This window comes from Pyxicephalus adspersus, chromosome 10, assembly GCF_032062135.1.
Source record: "Pyxicephalus adspersus chromosome 10, UCB_Pads_2.0, whole genome shotgun sequence".
Lineage (NCBI taxonomy): Eukaryota > Metazoa > Chordata > Amphibia > Anura > Pyxicephalidae > Pyxicephalus > Pyxicephalus adspersus.
In genome coordinates this window covers 14,494,488-14,511,573 of record NC_092867.1, presented here as the reverse complement: position 1 = coordinate 14,511,573, position 17,086 = coordinate 14,494,488, and the positions used below count along the sequence as shown (strand labels likewise).

Sequence of the window (17,086 nt, the reverse complement as noted above, 5' to 3'; positions counted from 1 at the left end):
TATTAGTTCTTTCTTTTTAACTATAAGTTACTGGACAAAGGGATGGGTGACTGGAGGCTGAAAATAAAAAGTTACAAAATAATATTTAAGAACAATTTATTATAGAGTGGATAATACTTATAAATGTATTTCTAATAAAAAGGATTTGGTCTTTGTGCAAGCATTCCATATCATTATCATAATATTGTAGAGTGCTGTGGTGTTTAAGCAGCTCAATATACATGGCGTGTCCTAAAAAATAAAAAAAATAAGAATCTGTTATTGCCATAGCAAATTGACAAACCTATTCTACTGACCCAAAGTATAAATGGTCTTACAATAGATAAACCACATTATTGTACCAACATTGCAAATATAAACTAGAACAATGATATACAACCATTTCACATTTAAGATTAGTCCTATGCCCATAACAAAGATTTACCATTGATATATCTAAAGGTTTCCTCCACTCACATATACATTTTGTGATCCAATTTGAGATAAATTGAAATAGGAGCAAGATAACTTGTAAAAATTTCCAAAGTACCGCTATCAGGACACTATATCCTTTTGGCTTATTTGGTAGCCTCTTAGTTATACAGCTAGGTGTGATGGCCCTAGAAGCATTGGTAGGTTCAGTACAACATGACTGAAGAACATAATAGTTCATATAGAATATTTACTAGTAGAAAAAAATAGTTGGAGCGGGTTTGGCTAATTGAGGGGTCACCAAATAGCTCCAATATGCATTTTAATAGTTTCGGCTCTAGGAATATGCTGGGTCCATCATTGTTATCAATGAAAGACTTCCAAATGTAATAAAGACACTTTAACCATGTAGGAAAACATTTGATAACCAAATAGAGCAATTTTAAGAAGAAACCTTAGGATTATCTTTCATATATATATACATTCACACTACAAAGGGCATGCACAGGCTTTGCATTTTGTTTGGCAAGTACGGTATCTCCCATGGTGCTTAGTATATAGTAGTCCCTTTACGCTGAGAGTGGCTGTGCCATCATAGATAGTTATTTTTTTTAATTAGTTTTATTTTCCTTTTTTTAATTCCCCCCCTAAAACACAAGGCTGCTTCAATCTCTTTGTGTTCTGCCATGGGAAAAAAAAAACTCCTTTTGAGTTCTGATTATCTTTGCTTTATTGCAGTAGTACCGTCAAGTCCTACAATGGCAGCCTCTTCGGTCACCCTCCCTTCAAACTGTAGCAGTACACACGGCATTTTCTCATTCTCACCTGCAAATGTCATCTCCGCAGTGAAACAAAAGAGCGCATTTGCCCCAGTCGTCAGGCCCCAAGCTTCCCCTCCACCATCCTGCACCAGTGCAAATGGCAATGGACTTCAAGGTGAGTGGGGTTTGTTATAACAAAAATAGAATGTTTCTTACCTCTAGTGACAAAAAATGTGTTTTGGCAGGCAAATTATAATTTCACTGGACCCTAAAACAAAAAAAATTATTAAAAAAAGTGCCAATAGAAATGTATTTTTTGGCAACCAACCTGAATCCAGATTGCATTCAGATTAGACAATGAAAACACAATGAATGGTTGGTTGTAATGAGTAGTATATTTGCTTTTTTAACTCAAAAAAAGTTTTGCTGTAGCTAAAAACATATTGGCTGCAAACTGTTTTCAATATTGGAACTGTAAAAGAACTGTAGGGAAGAATATTAAATCCTAAACATTATAGATCAGTTCCCTATGACTGGTTATCCCTTGTCTTAGACCTTTTTGCATGAACTTGAAAGGGATTTAAACTTTTAAAGAGTTTTCATACAAGGATTTTATTGGCTATAGCAGTGAGTTATAGAACACTAGATGCATCTACTATGTGCTTCTATGGCATACACAAGTTCACATCAAAATGTCTGCATTTTCCTTAGAATAAACTAGAGTAGAAATGTACAATAATCGTTCCCAGATATATATATATATATTACATATAAAATGTATATTACAAGATATATTATTACATAATATTTAATGCCATAGGTTATAGTATATGCTATCAAATATTTTCTTATTTTTCAGACATGTATTACACTCCCACATTCTCAAAATCTTGAAATTGATAAAGCTAGAACAAGTGCCGAATAATGTGAGACATTTTCATTTTTAATCGTGCAATAAGATAGTCGTTTACTGTTGGCTTTTTTTTCTTTTTTTCTTTTATTTTTTATATATCAGTACCAAAATCCATCATTCCTTCCAGTTGAAATGAGAACATATTATAGAACAAAAAGCAAAATTTTAGTTAAATTTTAGCAAAAAAAATTATTATATTGCCAAACTCAAACATTGGTAGGCAAATTCCACTGTAATGATAAATTACATTAGTAATAATAAGCCATTTAATCGGACTTCTCTCTTCAAATAAATTGAATTCTGACTGTAAATTGATTGAAAATTCTCAAGATGTGTTATTTTCTCAAATATGTTTTAAATGTAGAATCTGGAGAGGAAGATGGTTTGGGAGGGTATACTGCATGTGTGGGAGGTGGCATCTCTATCGTTTTTCCGTTTGGCGTTTGCTTTGAGAATGGCACAAAACACCAGAGACTTCATGATTCAAAATGTATGTACATTTAAAGGCATATTATTATAAAGTATTTGCAATAGAGATACGTATTATAGATTGCATGTACCATTAGCTTGTCTGTAAAGAAGGCCTGTCATGAGAAATATATGGAAACTGCCACTGCTGACCTCCTGTAATGTCCTGGATTTAATTTCATGAAGACCATTTTTATTTTAGTCTCTAACCTGGATCAATGGCAGTCCACCTATTTCTTTAATGACAGGTTTCTTTAAAAGAAACTGTATTGTAGATGGCTTGTGTACATGGGCACATGCAAGAATAGCACCTGCAGAGGCATGGCGTGGTCAGTAGAACCCAGTGACATGTCAGGCCAGGGAAGGTGATTGGCTCCTTTTTAATACAAAGAGCCTGGGGTCATCATTCAGGATGATTGCTCCCATTATACACCCTGCAGTGGACATGGGAGCTGTAAGTGATTGTTTGCAGTGCCTTTGTACAGTGTCCTCTCTGACATGTTAAATAAAATATGTATAGTGGGATGGAATTATATTTAAATATGTGTTAATAAAGAAAACCGTAAATAATAGTGTTCAGTAACACATTGCAACCACTGAATGATACTTAGCTACTGAAATGTAAATAACTGTTCCTTATACAATGACACACATTTGTAAATCATTACCCCAACGTCTTGTTTAAAAAGCAAAACTTGGGATTGGTCTTTTGGCCATATTTCATAGAGGAGAGGGATAACCATTTAGAAATTGGTGTCATATAAACTTTAATATATCTAAAAAAAATGCTAATGAGCTGTAAAGATAATGCACTTTTAGGCATTCCCATTAGTTGGATACACCTTGAGGGCTTCCATAGAACATATTTTACTCTCATATTCTACATTCAACCCCTGACCTTCATTTAACTGGTTGAACTGCTTAGACATCAGCGTCTCTCTTATGTCTAATAGCTGCATAAGCTGTGCTGCTTGTTTTAATAAACACTTTAGGCATTTTTGAAGTTTATATAAGTTAAACACTTTTTAATAATAATCGAGATGCGTGCAAAGCACAAAATCATAATTATTTTTCTCTCTAATGTTAGCGTAGAACTGTAGAATATACTCACAAGACATAAGTCTTCACAGCCGTAAACTTGTAACACTGCGCCTAAAACAAATTAATATTGTTGGGATTAATGAACTGAGAAATTGAAGCTTAGATCACTACATAGGAAAATTTATTAGTGTTACACATAAGAAAATTTATTAGTGTTACACATAAATTAGTGAGGATAAAAAATAAATTTTAATGGAAGAATAAGATTTGAAAGTACTTATTTTTAGATCTAATAATCCTTTAATGGAATATATATATATATATATATATATATATATATATATATATTCACCATGCAGGTTTTCCCAATAGGCCAATGCAGTAGAAAAAAAAAAATAAAGACAAACCCTGGCTCATAAGATTTTAATTTAGAACTAGAGAAATGTCTGGTACTGAGCTGGTGAGTGAGTTGGCTTCATGTGACATTACCAGAAGTGACCATGTTGTTTTTCAGCTGTCAACATGGGCGGCCTCTAGGGAGTCTGGACCACTGTTTGCTATTAGCAAAACGCTAAGAGAAATATCATATGTGGGAGGCCGGATATTTTGCACCAAAATGTCAGAAACCTTCTCCTTGCTTAAATGTTCCCTCCCTCTATTGTTACTTTTTATTCAGCTTCCCTTATCTCCTTAATTTATTCAAAAGCATTTAGACAAAACTAATATATAAAACAAACTATATATATATTAGTGCTTACAAACTGCAAGCAAATATTCCTTTTACAGTTTTTTGACATGTTAAACATGTTGTTCAACCCAAAACTAGAAGTAGGTAGAGATGAGAGAGATAGCAGAAGCAGTGTTACAATACAAATGAAGACAATAAAAAAGCTTATAATAAAAGTAGGGAGTAATAAAAAGATCATACATCCATTTCTTAATTTCTTTAAATATATTTGTCTACCATAAATATCCCACAAGTATAGTAAAATTTAAACAAAAAATAAATACTAAATAATAAATGAATAAAACTAAACTGTTAAAAAAATAAACATTAATAGGTTGGGTTTATTAGAACAGGGCTGCAATTAAACTATAAAATTTACTATAATACAAAAAAAAAAAAATAAATAAAAAAAATAAAAAGGGTTTAGGTCAGTCAGTGAAAAAAGGAGACCATGTAGGTTTTAAAGCTAATGTAATCTTATTTCTTTTTTTCTAGCTATGTCCGGTCTTGTAGTTCCACCAATGTAAAAAGTCACTTTTGTCTACTTGCTTGTAGCATCAAGCTTCAGAAGAAAGCTTCAGGGGACACATTTAGTGTATTAAGGAGTACTGACGGAAACCAGTCTCTTCAGAACCACCGAGAAGCAAAATGCTACAAACTCTTTCTTTTCAAAGATTTTATTTGGACTAGTAGAAATCGACATGCAAATGAGCGACTTCTTCATGAACAATTCCATTTTGTCGACTGAACTTTTTCTCATATTTTTCAAGTTTCTCACTCCTGAAGAAGATGGGGAAAATCGACGCCTATTTTGTACAAAGTTTCTGATTACGTCTTGGCTATGTCTAGTACTTGCTATGTGTTGGGACAAAGCGTTGTGGATGCACCGTTCTGATTTATCATGAAACACTGATGAAAAATGCCTCAGAACATTTTTCCTTACTCATTACTAGACTCACAATGGTTGTGTATCTCTATAATGTGAAATATTTTTTTTTGTGGTGAAAAAGGGGGCCAAGGAGGTTTGAGCCATCAAACTGGAAAAAAATAAATAAATATATGAATCATTTAAATTGGGGGGGAACTTAGGGGGGGAGGAAGAGGGTTTATCATTGCTTAACTTCATCTTAATGAAATGGAACTTTGTAACTTATTGTAGTTAGGAACTGTAACTTTGATATTGAAATCTCTTTGCCTTCAACAAGCACACTGACAGAGGAAAATGCTACTGTCTGTTGGTTCAAATATACTTCCACTGCTAGAGCTTCCTGTAAAGCAAGTGTGACCTGCAACATTTTTTTCAACTTCTTGCTCGCACTGTATACTATTGCATTCTTAGGCTACTGTGAAGTCTATGTTTCTTGTACCAGAAAATTGTCCTTTTGACTTCTAGATCCTTATTCCCTAATGTGTTTTGTATGTGGTTATAAAATTGTAGACTTTTGTGATTTTGCCAAAGTTGTAGCTAAATATTTATACACTTGTCTTGAATTTTTTTTTCCGATCCACTTAAAATATTAGAAAGTATATTTTATTCCTTATTCAGTTTGATATGGAATAAAATGGTCTACTTATATCTAAGACACTTTCTTTCACATGAACACTTGCAGTCACTAAGGGAATTTATTTTGTAACATATCAATTATAAATATTGTATTTATCTTTGAAATTTTGTATATTGCTTTTCATGGTTTTATTATTTTTTTTTTTTTTTTTGGTTCCTGTATGTATGTATGTATGTATTTTTATTTTGGGCGGGTGTTGAAATGCTGATCAAAAAAAAAATCAGCATTACGCCAAGAAAGGTTGCCTTCATACTGTATGTTTTTTTTTTTTTGCTTTTATTTTTTTTATTATGAATTATGGCGTCTTTACATTTCATTTGTACTTCAAAATGTGCTATTGTTTAGACTTTCCGTCCTTTTTTTATTTTGAGGGAAAAGTCAAATTCATTCTTTATTTTTATATTATTTTTAAGTTATCTGAACAAATGATTTTTGAATAAAAGTTATTTGTTGTATAGTCAAAAAAACAAAAAAACAAAAACAAAATTGTGCCACATGGCTGTAATTATTATTAGTAGAAAATGTGCATGATATCCAGTCACAGATACAACAGAGTTTGTGGCTGTATGGTTTCTTTTCCTTTTTTTTTTTTGTTTTGTTTTTTTTTTTAATTTTTTTTATAGAATGTAAAAGTCATTTTCGCTGCCACTCATACGATTTGCCACATAGATAAAACTGTGCTTACTGGACAAATTACAGAGGCCTAAATTTTGAATTTAATTTCTCATCTGATATTTTGATTAAAAAATTGCCACATTAATTTCTCTGATGCCTTAAAATTATTTTATTTAAAACAAATATTTAGTGCTATTGTACTGCGGGAATACACCACAGTTTTTAATCATCATTGTCATTGAGATTATTTGTGGTGTAAAACTATAAATAAATTAAAAAAAGCACAATCCTGGTCTACAACTATGTCACTCCTTTTTTACATCTTTTTTCTGCTGCACTCTGCAGTTTCTTAAACCATGCACTGTTTCAAATGTTTCATACAAATTCATAATAATACACAACTTTTTATATATTTTAAAGAGAAATATTTTGTAGCGAGACCCAGTAGTAAAGTCTTTTTAAATTGGAATGACCTCCTTGGTAAACGATGTTACTTATTAGTGCCAAAATCATAGTTTCTAGAAATGATGGACTGGTTATTATTTTTTTTTTCCTTTGCACTAAATGCATTGCTAAACAGCTTTGCAGTACACGTTTGCAAACTGCAGCAGAATTACATTTATAAACAAAAAGGAGAGACATTCCTGTTCCTTTTAGGCAAAATGCATATGAAATGTGTTTTAAAATAGTGAAAGCTATGTTATAACACAACATTTTTAAATGCCTTGCACATTTATGTTGTGAAAGCCTAAATGGCTTCACTAAGTGGGAATACCTAGACACTTTTAAAACATGAAAAGCCTCATTTTTATTTTGTATAGGAAAGGTTCATATAAAGAAAAAAAAAGAGGTCATGTGTAACATGTTAAAAACCATTTGCAAGTTATTTCATAAATGGAATCTGTTTGTGTTCTAGATTAGTTAGTTAATGCTCACATTGCTACATTGTCTCCCGACTGAACGCTTCACTAAATGGTAGATTTTACTGTTAAAAACCCTACAATAAGATTGTTTTATCTGTACATTTTTTCAGATATTTAACTGTATAAAATGTTCATTTTACACAATATTTAATTAAAGTATTTCTTGTCTGTGAATTTCACTTTTAGTAATTTTATCTGAAGTTTGATTATTAAAACAAATCTTGCAAAACACAGAAAAGAAATGGAACACTGGGGTTTCATTTATAACATTTGTATTTCTGTCTTGTTTGTAAGAAAACCGATCAATTAGAATTGCATGAATTATTAGGGCTGGCTAAGAAAAATGGGTGTTTTTTTTTACCTTGGCAGCCAAAAAGAATTCAGATTTTATTACTATTATTAAACAGGATTCATATAGCACCAACATATTACACAGCACTGTACATTAAATAGGGTTTAGTTATTTTGTGTATCTGTCAGTCCTGTTTAGATCTATAACAAGGAACAAATGCTGGATATTGTCCTATTTCTGGCATTCTATGATATTAATTATTTTATATATTCATCAGCCCCTTTACTAAATATTTTATGTTAATACCTTTATTCAGTATAACTTGATATACCTAGCTATCCCAAATCTCAGTTTCAGGACTATTATTTAATCTTAAGGGTTTCTTTTTGTATGAGTTTTAGCTTTAAGTAATTATACATTCAGACCAAGGGATGTATTCTAGATACTATTTGTGTTGAATTCATTTTGTGGGACAAGTAATAAAGTGGATATAATGTATATGTAATAAAAAAAAGTTTTTCATGCAGTAGAGAATGGATTAAATGTCTGGCAAGTTATTTGTTGATGCCATGCCGGGGAGATTTCATTTCCTGTCCTGGAGACTCGAAAGGAAATCTCTTTAAAAAAATGGAGCTCCCTTTTAGAGAGATGTCCCAGGAATATGTATCTCCATTGGAGGCTTTACACCTCACTTCTAATTTTAGTTCTCATTCATAAGGAATCCTCTAGAAAAAGGAGGAGGTGGGTGGGAGGTTAGGTTCCATCAAAAGTATGTCCAAAGTTTTTGATAAAAGTTTGAAGGTCTAGAACTTTTTCTGACTTAAACAATTGTATTGTCTTGCTTAAGTTTATCTTTGCAACATTATTTAAGAAAACGGTAACAGATGGTTGTTAGAATAAGTAGTTCAGTACTAAAAGACATATTGAACAATAACAGAACGTCTGTCTTATTCCCTAACGTCTTATTCCCTGCCTAATATGATTTTTGGTGACTTGCTTTACCGTTAAGGAGGAAAGGGCTGTATCTATGTAAACCTACTCCATGTTATGTGCATTGGCCTATATGTCCCCAGTAGTAGGACATTTAGATGGAGTTAGTGACAACACTTGTCAGAGGTGCCTTGATGAGGCTGTGTGACTTTCCCATGTATTTGCTATTAATGTTTTTAATTAAGTAATATAAACAGAGGCTTACAACATTTGAACCAATGTGAACACACTGTGCTACACTTATCATTACCTCTGTAGTACTTATTTACCCATCTCTATACAGACTTTAGAGCAATAAATGTGAGACCAGTGCCACAAACCGCTAAGTTTGCAATAGCAATTAAACAATTTTGCAATAACCGTTTCTACAAAGACATACCTACCTTTGAAAGGCCATGTGTTTCCTGAAGAAAGTACGGGAGGGGATTTCCACTTTAATACTCTATTCTGATTCCTCCTACATCAACGTCTATTGTATCTGTATAAATCAGAACAAAAATATTAGTGTGGAAGAAAGATGATTTTTGCAACAATATTTCTAAGTGACAGGCATGCATGTACCATATGAAGGACAGTAAAAAAAAAAGTGTTTACGTCTATACTTCTTCCAGGCCACTGACTTAAAATGCTGAAGTCAAAGAGCCAACACTAAGTATTCTGAGAAGGAGAGGCTCATATATTTTTCCCATGACAGACTGACTGAAGGTCAGCAATAATTTTGACCCAACAGCCATGCTTTAATAAACTCCTAAAATACGTGTTATAAAACATGCAATACCTTTAAAAACTGTTGGATTATGGAATATGATTAGGATTTATAACTTATTATGGTGAAGGAGTTCCATCGGAAACTGAAAACTGATGCATTTTGACTGGTATCTTTACTAAAGACTATGTGCAGTAATGCACCCCAAATACCAAAATAGTTGTAAACAGAGATGCTAATTAGATGTAAAAAAATGTCACTGCCTGCAAAAAGGGCCAATCAAACTGTACAGCTACAAAGAGTGTTATTTGCATACAAAAGTCAAATTTCTTGCATTTTATTAAGCATCCAGTTTTAACGTGGTCTATTAGATTCAGTCAAATATGAAAACTATATAGACATCATATATAGGAACATCACCAGTGGAACTCTTGGCTAAATTGCTTTGTTGGTTGTAGTCCTGTATGGTGCTAACACAAGCTACATAGCCATAGAACAAGACGGGCCAGGGATGCTGCTTCCTACCCACAAAGACTTATTAGTGTCTGTCAGAATTAGAAAGAGAAGAAGAACAGCAGACTAGTGAAAAAGAGCTGCAAACTGATTGCTGGATGCAAGGTATTACATGAGCACATAATAAAGTGATTGATGTTTCATATGTTGTGAGAAGTTGTAATTTAGGATAAAGAATAGAAATGCTTTAGCATGGTTACTGCAGCTGATGTCTCCATTATACTGTTGGTTGAGCTTTTCTTCCTGTGCTGTGTGTGTGGACAGAGCAATGTTTACATGAAGCATAATCAATGAGATTTGCTAATTAGAAATCAATGTTTTCTTGTAGCTATTGTGCCATGAATGAGTGCATTTACAGATTTATAAAGGTTCGGGGACAAATGGAGCAAGTGTGTGCTTAAAACTCCATATACATTGGGAGAGAACATGGCTCTCTTTATTTCCACAACCTATGACAATAGCCAAGGTTTAGTAATCAGTTGTTATCACAGAAATAATGCAATCGATATAGGAAATCCTTCTCTGCCTCAATACATACAAATCTAAGAATCATTGTAGTACTAATTTGTATAAAATGAACATTTGTACAACTGAGATACTTGGATTGCTATAGATCACTTTGTGTTATACAGGTGTTAGGGTGTCACTGACTTACAAGCAGTGTGAATGGTGTGCTGAGCACTTTGGTGCAATTTAATGTAATTCCATTCTGCTGAGCCTGGCTCAATGGAATTGCACCTGACCGTAACAAGACTTATCTCAATGCTGGTACCAGGGTGATAAAAACATGTCAAGTGCAATAAATTGACTGACCTGCATCCAACAAAGTGATGACAAGCTATGTTTATACCTGACCACCTAAGATATACAGTCTAGCAGTGTGTCCCAGTGTAGGTTTTGCATTGGACAAATATTATCTTTGAGAGGTTCTCTTTGAATTTTTCATCATGTTTTTTTACCAAATCCACTTCCTTTGAGAATGTATATTTATACCAATAAAGCACTTATGACCATGGGTGGAAGAAAGCTTCACAAAAGTGAGCAGATACCTAGTGTGCCATCCTCATTTGGGGGGAAACAAGGCCAGTTACCCACTAACTTTAAGCCAACTGTGGACAAATCTTGTTGTTTAAATGGTCAGTCTGCAAATATCTCATTAGATCCTAGAACGTATAAGCACTCAAGAGCTTTTTTATACTTTTGGGAATCTTTGGTGTCTTTTGGGTAGTGTATATATAAAAAATATACAATATAAAACCACCCTAAGGAGAAACACGACATGTTGCAAGAAAGGTTGGGAACAGAGCTAAGAAATATAGCAGAGATATCACACTGCTGCAGAATTGTAAGAAGCCAGAAGTAACTGTTCACTAGGCTTCCCATATTACTTAAATATATAACATTGGGGTATATTTGCCCTTTTCCTAAAACTGACCCTCTGGTACAAAACTGCCAATTCTACCTCCATGCCTAATCATTACTTCCCATTGATACTTGACAAAAACAGATTCATGTTGCACAGGACTTTTAAAGAAACCCGTGCAATGGCTCCATTTATGCTTTGTACCAATGAATGAGCACTGTAGTCAAATGATAAGTAAGCCAGCCAGGACAGTAGAAGTATCAAAAGAAGCCCAGTGATGACGCTATCTATATATTCTCTGCACAGGTTTCCTTTGCTACTGTATGACACTCTACTACTTGTTTAAACTGTATTCTGAAGATGTATTTAAAGAAACTGGAGGCTGTTCGGATATTGACATTTAGTATAGCCACAAGAATGCATAGATTTCTAATTAGTAAACCTCATTGATTTTATTTCATGTAAACAATGCTATATTAATGGCTTGTGATGGTCAACATTCATCAAAAATGATATATAACTGTATGAGGGTGTACACCTTGTTTTGCATGAAACAAACACATATTTTTCTTTCTTATGAGGAATTATCTGTTTTAGTAGGGTAAAGCTTACATTATACAAATGGTACAGCTATCCATTCAGGTAAATGCTGCAGCTTACCATAGCAGTTGTCATCTTTTCTATCGGAATTTACTGGAGTCAAACAGGTGATCGGTGGGACAAAAAAACATTTCTTCTTTTCCCTATTTAAAATCTTAAGATCAAAGCAGTGAGGACAGCACATCTGTAGAAGGTCTATCGTCACCAGAAGATGGTTTTGCTGGCTGTTAACATAACAAATAGAAGATTAGGAAGCTTGAATGTGGATGAGCACTTTCAACAGCTGATTTCTATACAAACATGGGATTGTCTTCTTTTTTGTTTTTGAGCCATTATGGATTGCTGTGCTCAATTAACCTACACTTACACCAGAGCTACTATCAGTCTTCAAATATATTCACATACTGTATATACATTTCACTAGGATCACATTTACTTTTTTATTGTTATTCCTGCCTACTAATTTCAGGGCATGTGCATGTAGATATCTTTGCAATCCATTTTTCCTACCTTTTTATGCACCAGGTTCTTCCCACAAACATTAGCATTATGATATTGATCCTTTATATTTTCGTTTCTGTATCAAATCTTCAACATGCTTTAGTTCCAGTACTATTTTCACCTTTAAAAAAATATTTAAATTCCTATTAAAGGCCAACCAGTGCAGCTGTGCAAAAATTAAAAAGTAAATCTCATTTACCTTAATCTTAATCTTCTGTAATCCCCTGCAGCAAGATTTTCACAAACTATCTAACAGAGACAGAGAAGAGGTATGTTTTAAATGTGCAACTTCCACTTTCTCCTCCTCCTGTAGCAATTTCTAAAGCAGGTAACAATCTTATACCCAACATCAGGATTTTTGTTGAAAACAAGAATTTTGTAGTAGGCATTTCTGAAAATTTTCTTTTGTAACGCACGCATATGTGGCAAAAAAAACTGGGGTGGTCTGATGCATTACAGCAATGCCTGTAGGAAAAAAAGCACTGACAAGATATGTTCCCTGCATACATTTGTATAAATGCAAAAATGATATTTTGATTAAATGTGTATAAAGCCAAAACATATCCCTAAAAGGAAATGACCAAAGATCAATGCACGTTTTGTGCAAAGACACAACAGAAAGTCAGACGAATTCTCTACAAAGTTGGAGGTAATTCTTACAGCTGGCAATAAGGGAATAAAACCTGACAGATATTCGGTTGCTCTATACAAAACAAACAGCTTGCATACACTTTCAATGTTTAATAAACATTCAAACTGCTATGCATTTCTTTCATTGGTATTTATTCTTGATTTTTCCTAAGGAATTGGAAACCCAAGGATTGCTGAATTTTTGTAAACTTTAATTGACAAAAAAATATTTGTCTGAAAATGAACCGGGGAATCATATATCCCGTGATTGTTTACTGGACTAAAGACTAGCAGATAAGGAAGATTTGGCTGGAGTTGGACTTTATTAGGCTTCCCCAGAAAGAATTAGTTTAAACAGTTCCAAAATCTCACTTTTTGTGTCAGCTGCTTCCCATTTTACCCAAAAGTAAATCACTTACAAGAAATGTGATTCATCCTGCTTTCAGGATTCCTTTCCTTTCTTTATATTATTCTCAGCAGTTCTGTTGCTTTGACATACACAGATGTTGTCAGAGCAGGCAAAGATACAACCTTCTACGTCCCATCTCGCCAAGTAAGGTTATAGTGCTGAGCTAAGGTTATAACAATGTATACAAATCCCTAATAGCTATGAGGAATGAAAATATAGATGTCAATAACAAATGAGAATTAGTAGAAAAAGTCATGTGCTGAGAGGTCTGTACAGCTGTTACTGGTGTGTTTTTACTTTACATGACATAATATATCACATCACACATCACAGTATATTATGGCATCTGTGTATAATAACCTTGATTTGACAGTTGCAAATACACTAGATGTATACATTATATTCTGTATATGCACCATATACAGGATGGTCCTCAATAATATGATGTCACTATAAACATTTACAAAGTTCTAGGTATGAGTTTCCATACCATGGCTGCGAAGAATTGTAAATAAAGTGAGTGTAGGAGAAAAGCATTAATTCTCAGCAAAAAGCTATAGCTAACAGCAGCCACTTATTGGCTTCATTCTAACAACTAGAATGATGATTTGGTTACTTTCACATTGCACTTGCTTGCATGTTTTTATTATTACATACATTTATAGAGGTTTGCTTACTGGCCCCTAAAAGTATGGTCAGATAGCTCTTTACTAAATCCATCAGTTACATACAGTAGTTTTACATAACTGGACCAGTTCATAAGCTTGCATTATAAGAAGGAGCATTAAAGCACAACCAATGGTTTGGATCTATTAAACATCTCTACAACGGGATAAGATTGCGTCTATCATGAGAAAAACTTGGTAACCCAGCAAACTTGCAATAGATTTCCTAAGAATCATTTGCTATTGGCAATGTTTTCAGTACTAGACCAGATCCATTTCAGGTCTGTTGGATCACCCAGGTTCTCCTATGATATTCTATCCTCCCCCGTTATGGAAAACTTTAATAAATCAGTCCTAGTATTAGGCTTACCTATGTAATGAGCAATATGGCATCCAACTATGTACATTTAGGGCTCTCTTTATAAAATAGTGAATTTGACATTTCCCCAAGCATTCCCTTGTGACAATCAATTACTGCCACTGAAACACATGGACCTGGAAGATTTTCACCAGCGAATGTTTGAAGGAATGTCCGATTCCCTGTTTTATAAATTGAGCCCTTAGAGGTACAATTTATGCATCCAAGGAACAATAAAAAGCATAAGACATTTATGAGATCTCTATTGCAAGCATAGCTAATAAAAGAAAATTATATTGGTGTTCGCGTTCAGCATTTCCCTTTTAAATGTTTTTTTTTTTTTTTTTATATTTATTACAAAACGAAGGCCATAGCACGTCTTTGTTTTGCTTATTATCCGCTACATTTCATTTCCACTTTACTTTCAACATTTCAAGTAGTCATATTTACATGTCATCCTTTAACAACTGGCCTGATAAAGTATTATCTGCTCTAAGACGCTTTAAGAGTTTTTTTTTCCTCTCCCTGATCAGCTTATTGAGGGCTCTAAAAAGCACGCCAATTATTGTACAGCAGCGTTTTAAACTCTGGCAATCTTTTAAAGATTATTCAAAGCACTTGAAATGGGCTTCAATCTAATGCCTCATTTCATTGCATTAAACAGCCTAGTTAATAAAGAATCAATATATTCAAAGGGCAAGGTTATCTTTTGTCTATAAGGGGTGTTGTCATTGTGAACCTTTTATAGTTCAAATGCTGAAAAAGACCTCATGAAATCCATACTCATCAAGTGGGTCAACTAGTGCAATAAAGAGGCCTGTGAAAGAGAACCGGCTCCATTTTAAAACAACTTTGACTCTTATCTACCTCTCATAGACCTACCAAATAATCAGCAAGAAAATGTCAATTTCTCATCAAGACAAGGAACCTTGATGATCATTTTTTTTTCAGACTTGCGAATACATACAATTAACAGGATGCAGAATGGCTGCATTGGTGATTTGTTGCTTATTATGTCACCAGCAAGATGAGAGGCCCTTGGTAAGCAGATAATAAGGCTTGCTGATAACCAGCATGTCAATATGCCAAAGAGCCATTTTTGAATGTGAGCCTTTGTGCTCTTTCTCTTACCTCCTCTCGCTGATTCCAGGTTTTGATAACAATACATCAGCCAACCAACACCACAAGCCTAAAAAAAAGGAGAAAAAAAACCTTACAATTAATGCAGTGACTAAACAGCACAATGGAGTTTGTCTCTCTTTACTCTCAGAGACAATCCCCTGTTCTACCCTTGAAGGATTTCTTTTATCTTTGAATAAGGTTGCTTTTAATGAAATTTAAACTTGTCCTCGGAAATCAAAAACGGCAAATCAGATTACAAATTGATTTTTTTTGGTCACTTGTCATTATGCAATTTACTGCCATAAATGGGAACCGAAAAAAAGTCACAAACTAAAAGGAAGGAGCTCTTAATGAAAGAATGCAGGGTATTCCTGTCTCCTGCGACCTACATAATGTCGCATATTCCAAGCAGTGCCCATAGGTAAATTAAAGGGACTCTGGAGTGAAAAACTTGTCTGACCAAAATCCATTGCTTGAGGAAAATTGAACACTTTTTTTTACAAATTGGGGGGAGGGGGGTGGGACAGAATATGGGTTGCTATTGTCCAACTCATGTGATGTCACGAAGCTTAAATAGAAGTACTGTGTTTTCTTATTAGGTCCTACTATGTTAGAGATTAGGTAAATATGTGTAAATTTTGCCTGCCTTATGTACAGAGTGGATCAGTTTACCTGCTGATTAGGTGAATCATCGGACCCCTCCAATGTTATTCCCGGCTAAAGCTGCATACACTTGCTGGATGATTGTCACTTATGATGAAAGGTTGTGATCACCTTGGGTGAAAATCTAGCATGTGTACCTTGGTCCCCCAACGTCTCCACTGAGCAGAAATGAGTACTGTACATTCCTATAGAGGACTGAGCAGCAGGGTGCTCAGGAAGTCTTCTCCCCTCTACTCTCCATTGAACTAAACAGCACTGTGTGTAAAGAAGCCATTCTTCTGTCACTGGAAATGATCACAAAAGATTGTGTCCCCGTTAGAGAAATCTGACTTCTGTCTGACGTCTGGAAGCTAAAGGGAAGCTAAATCTACTTATCACTAATTATGGCTCTTGGTAGGAATATTTAACAGGAAGTTTTATATAGAAAAGTTGTTCATTGTGTCTGACATGGTTGCAATTAAAAATAACTGTGTACATATGAGATGATTGCAACCCACCCAGGATGATTTTGGTCAGCAGATCATGGGAAACAGTGGTCAGCTGTACTCAGATTTTCATTCAAGGGATATTATCCTGTTCTTTCCCCACTATAGTATATAGTATAATATATATAATGATACATGCATTGTATGGACATCGTAGCAAGACCTTCTACTAGACATAAAGGGTTTGATTTAATAAACCTTTCAAAGACTGGAGAAGACAGACTATCATAGGGGAAAGTAATTGATCCAGAGATCCGGTCAGGATTGAAAACATTTGTCAACTAATAGCAAATGATTTTTAAGACAACCATTCAGATTTGCTGAATTACTTAGGATCTCTCATGATAGTCTAACTTGCAACATAT

General features: G+C 34.1%; 1 protein-coding gene and 2 long non-coding RNA genes across 18 annotated transcripts in view; 1 reads left to right on the top strand and 2 right to left on the bottom strand.

Annotated features, from left to right (window-relative positions):
• Positions 1-8,242, top strand: part of EBF3 (EBF transcription factor 3) — a 127,230-nt gene extending 118,988 nt beyond the window's left edge. For 3 of the 16 annotated variants that reach the window (XM_072424049.1, XM_072424047.1, XM_072424046.1), the window contains exons 15-17: positions 1,150-1,347; positions 2,450-2,575; positions 4,817-8,242. In XM_072424049.1, the coding sequence (XP_072280150.1) occupies positions 1,150-1,347; positions 2,450-2,575; positions 4,817-4,848 (356 nt within the window). In that variant the 3' untranslated portion in view covers positions 4,849-8,242. Of the gene's footprint in view, positions 1-1,149; positions 1,348-2,031; positions 2,099-2,449; positions 2,576-4,816 lie in introns of those variants that run through there. The other 13 variants (XM_072424062.1, XM_072424061.1, XM_072424060.1 and 10 more) reach the window with 8 other exon arrangements.
• On the bottom strand, positions 86-12,103 carry LOC140339369 (uncharacterized). The gene is made up of 5 exons (XR_011922429.1): positions 11,949-12,103; positions 9,090-9,184; positions 3,665-3,705; positions 1,389-1,440; positions 86-231 (listed from the first exon to the last, which is right to left on the bottom strand). It is a non-coding gene; the product is annotated as an uncharacterized lncRNA (long non-coding RNA).
• A 301-nt stretch (positions 12,104-12,404) lies between these two features.
• LOC140339794 (uncharacterized) lies at positions 12,405-15,638 on the bottom strand. The gene is made up of 3 exons (XR_011922555.1): positions 15,583-15,638; positions 12,589-12,638; positions 12,405-12,510 (listed from the first exon to the last, which is right to left on the bottom strand). It is a non-coding gene; the product is annotated as an uncharacterized lncRNA (long non-coding RNA).
• Positions 15,639-17,086: the final 1,448 nt, after the last annotated feature.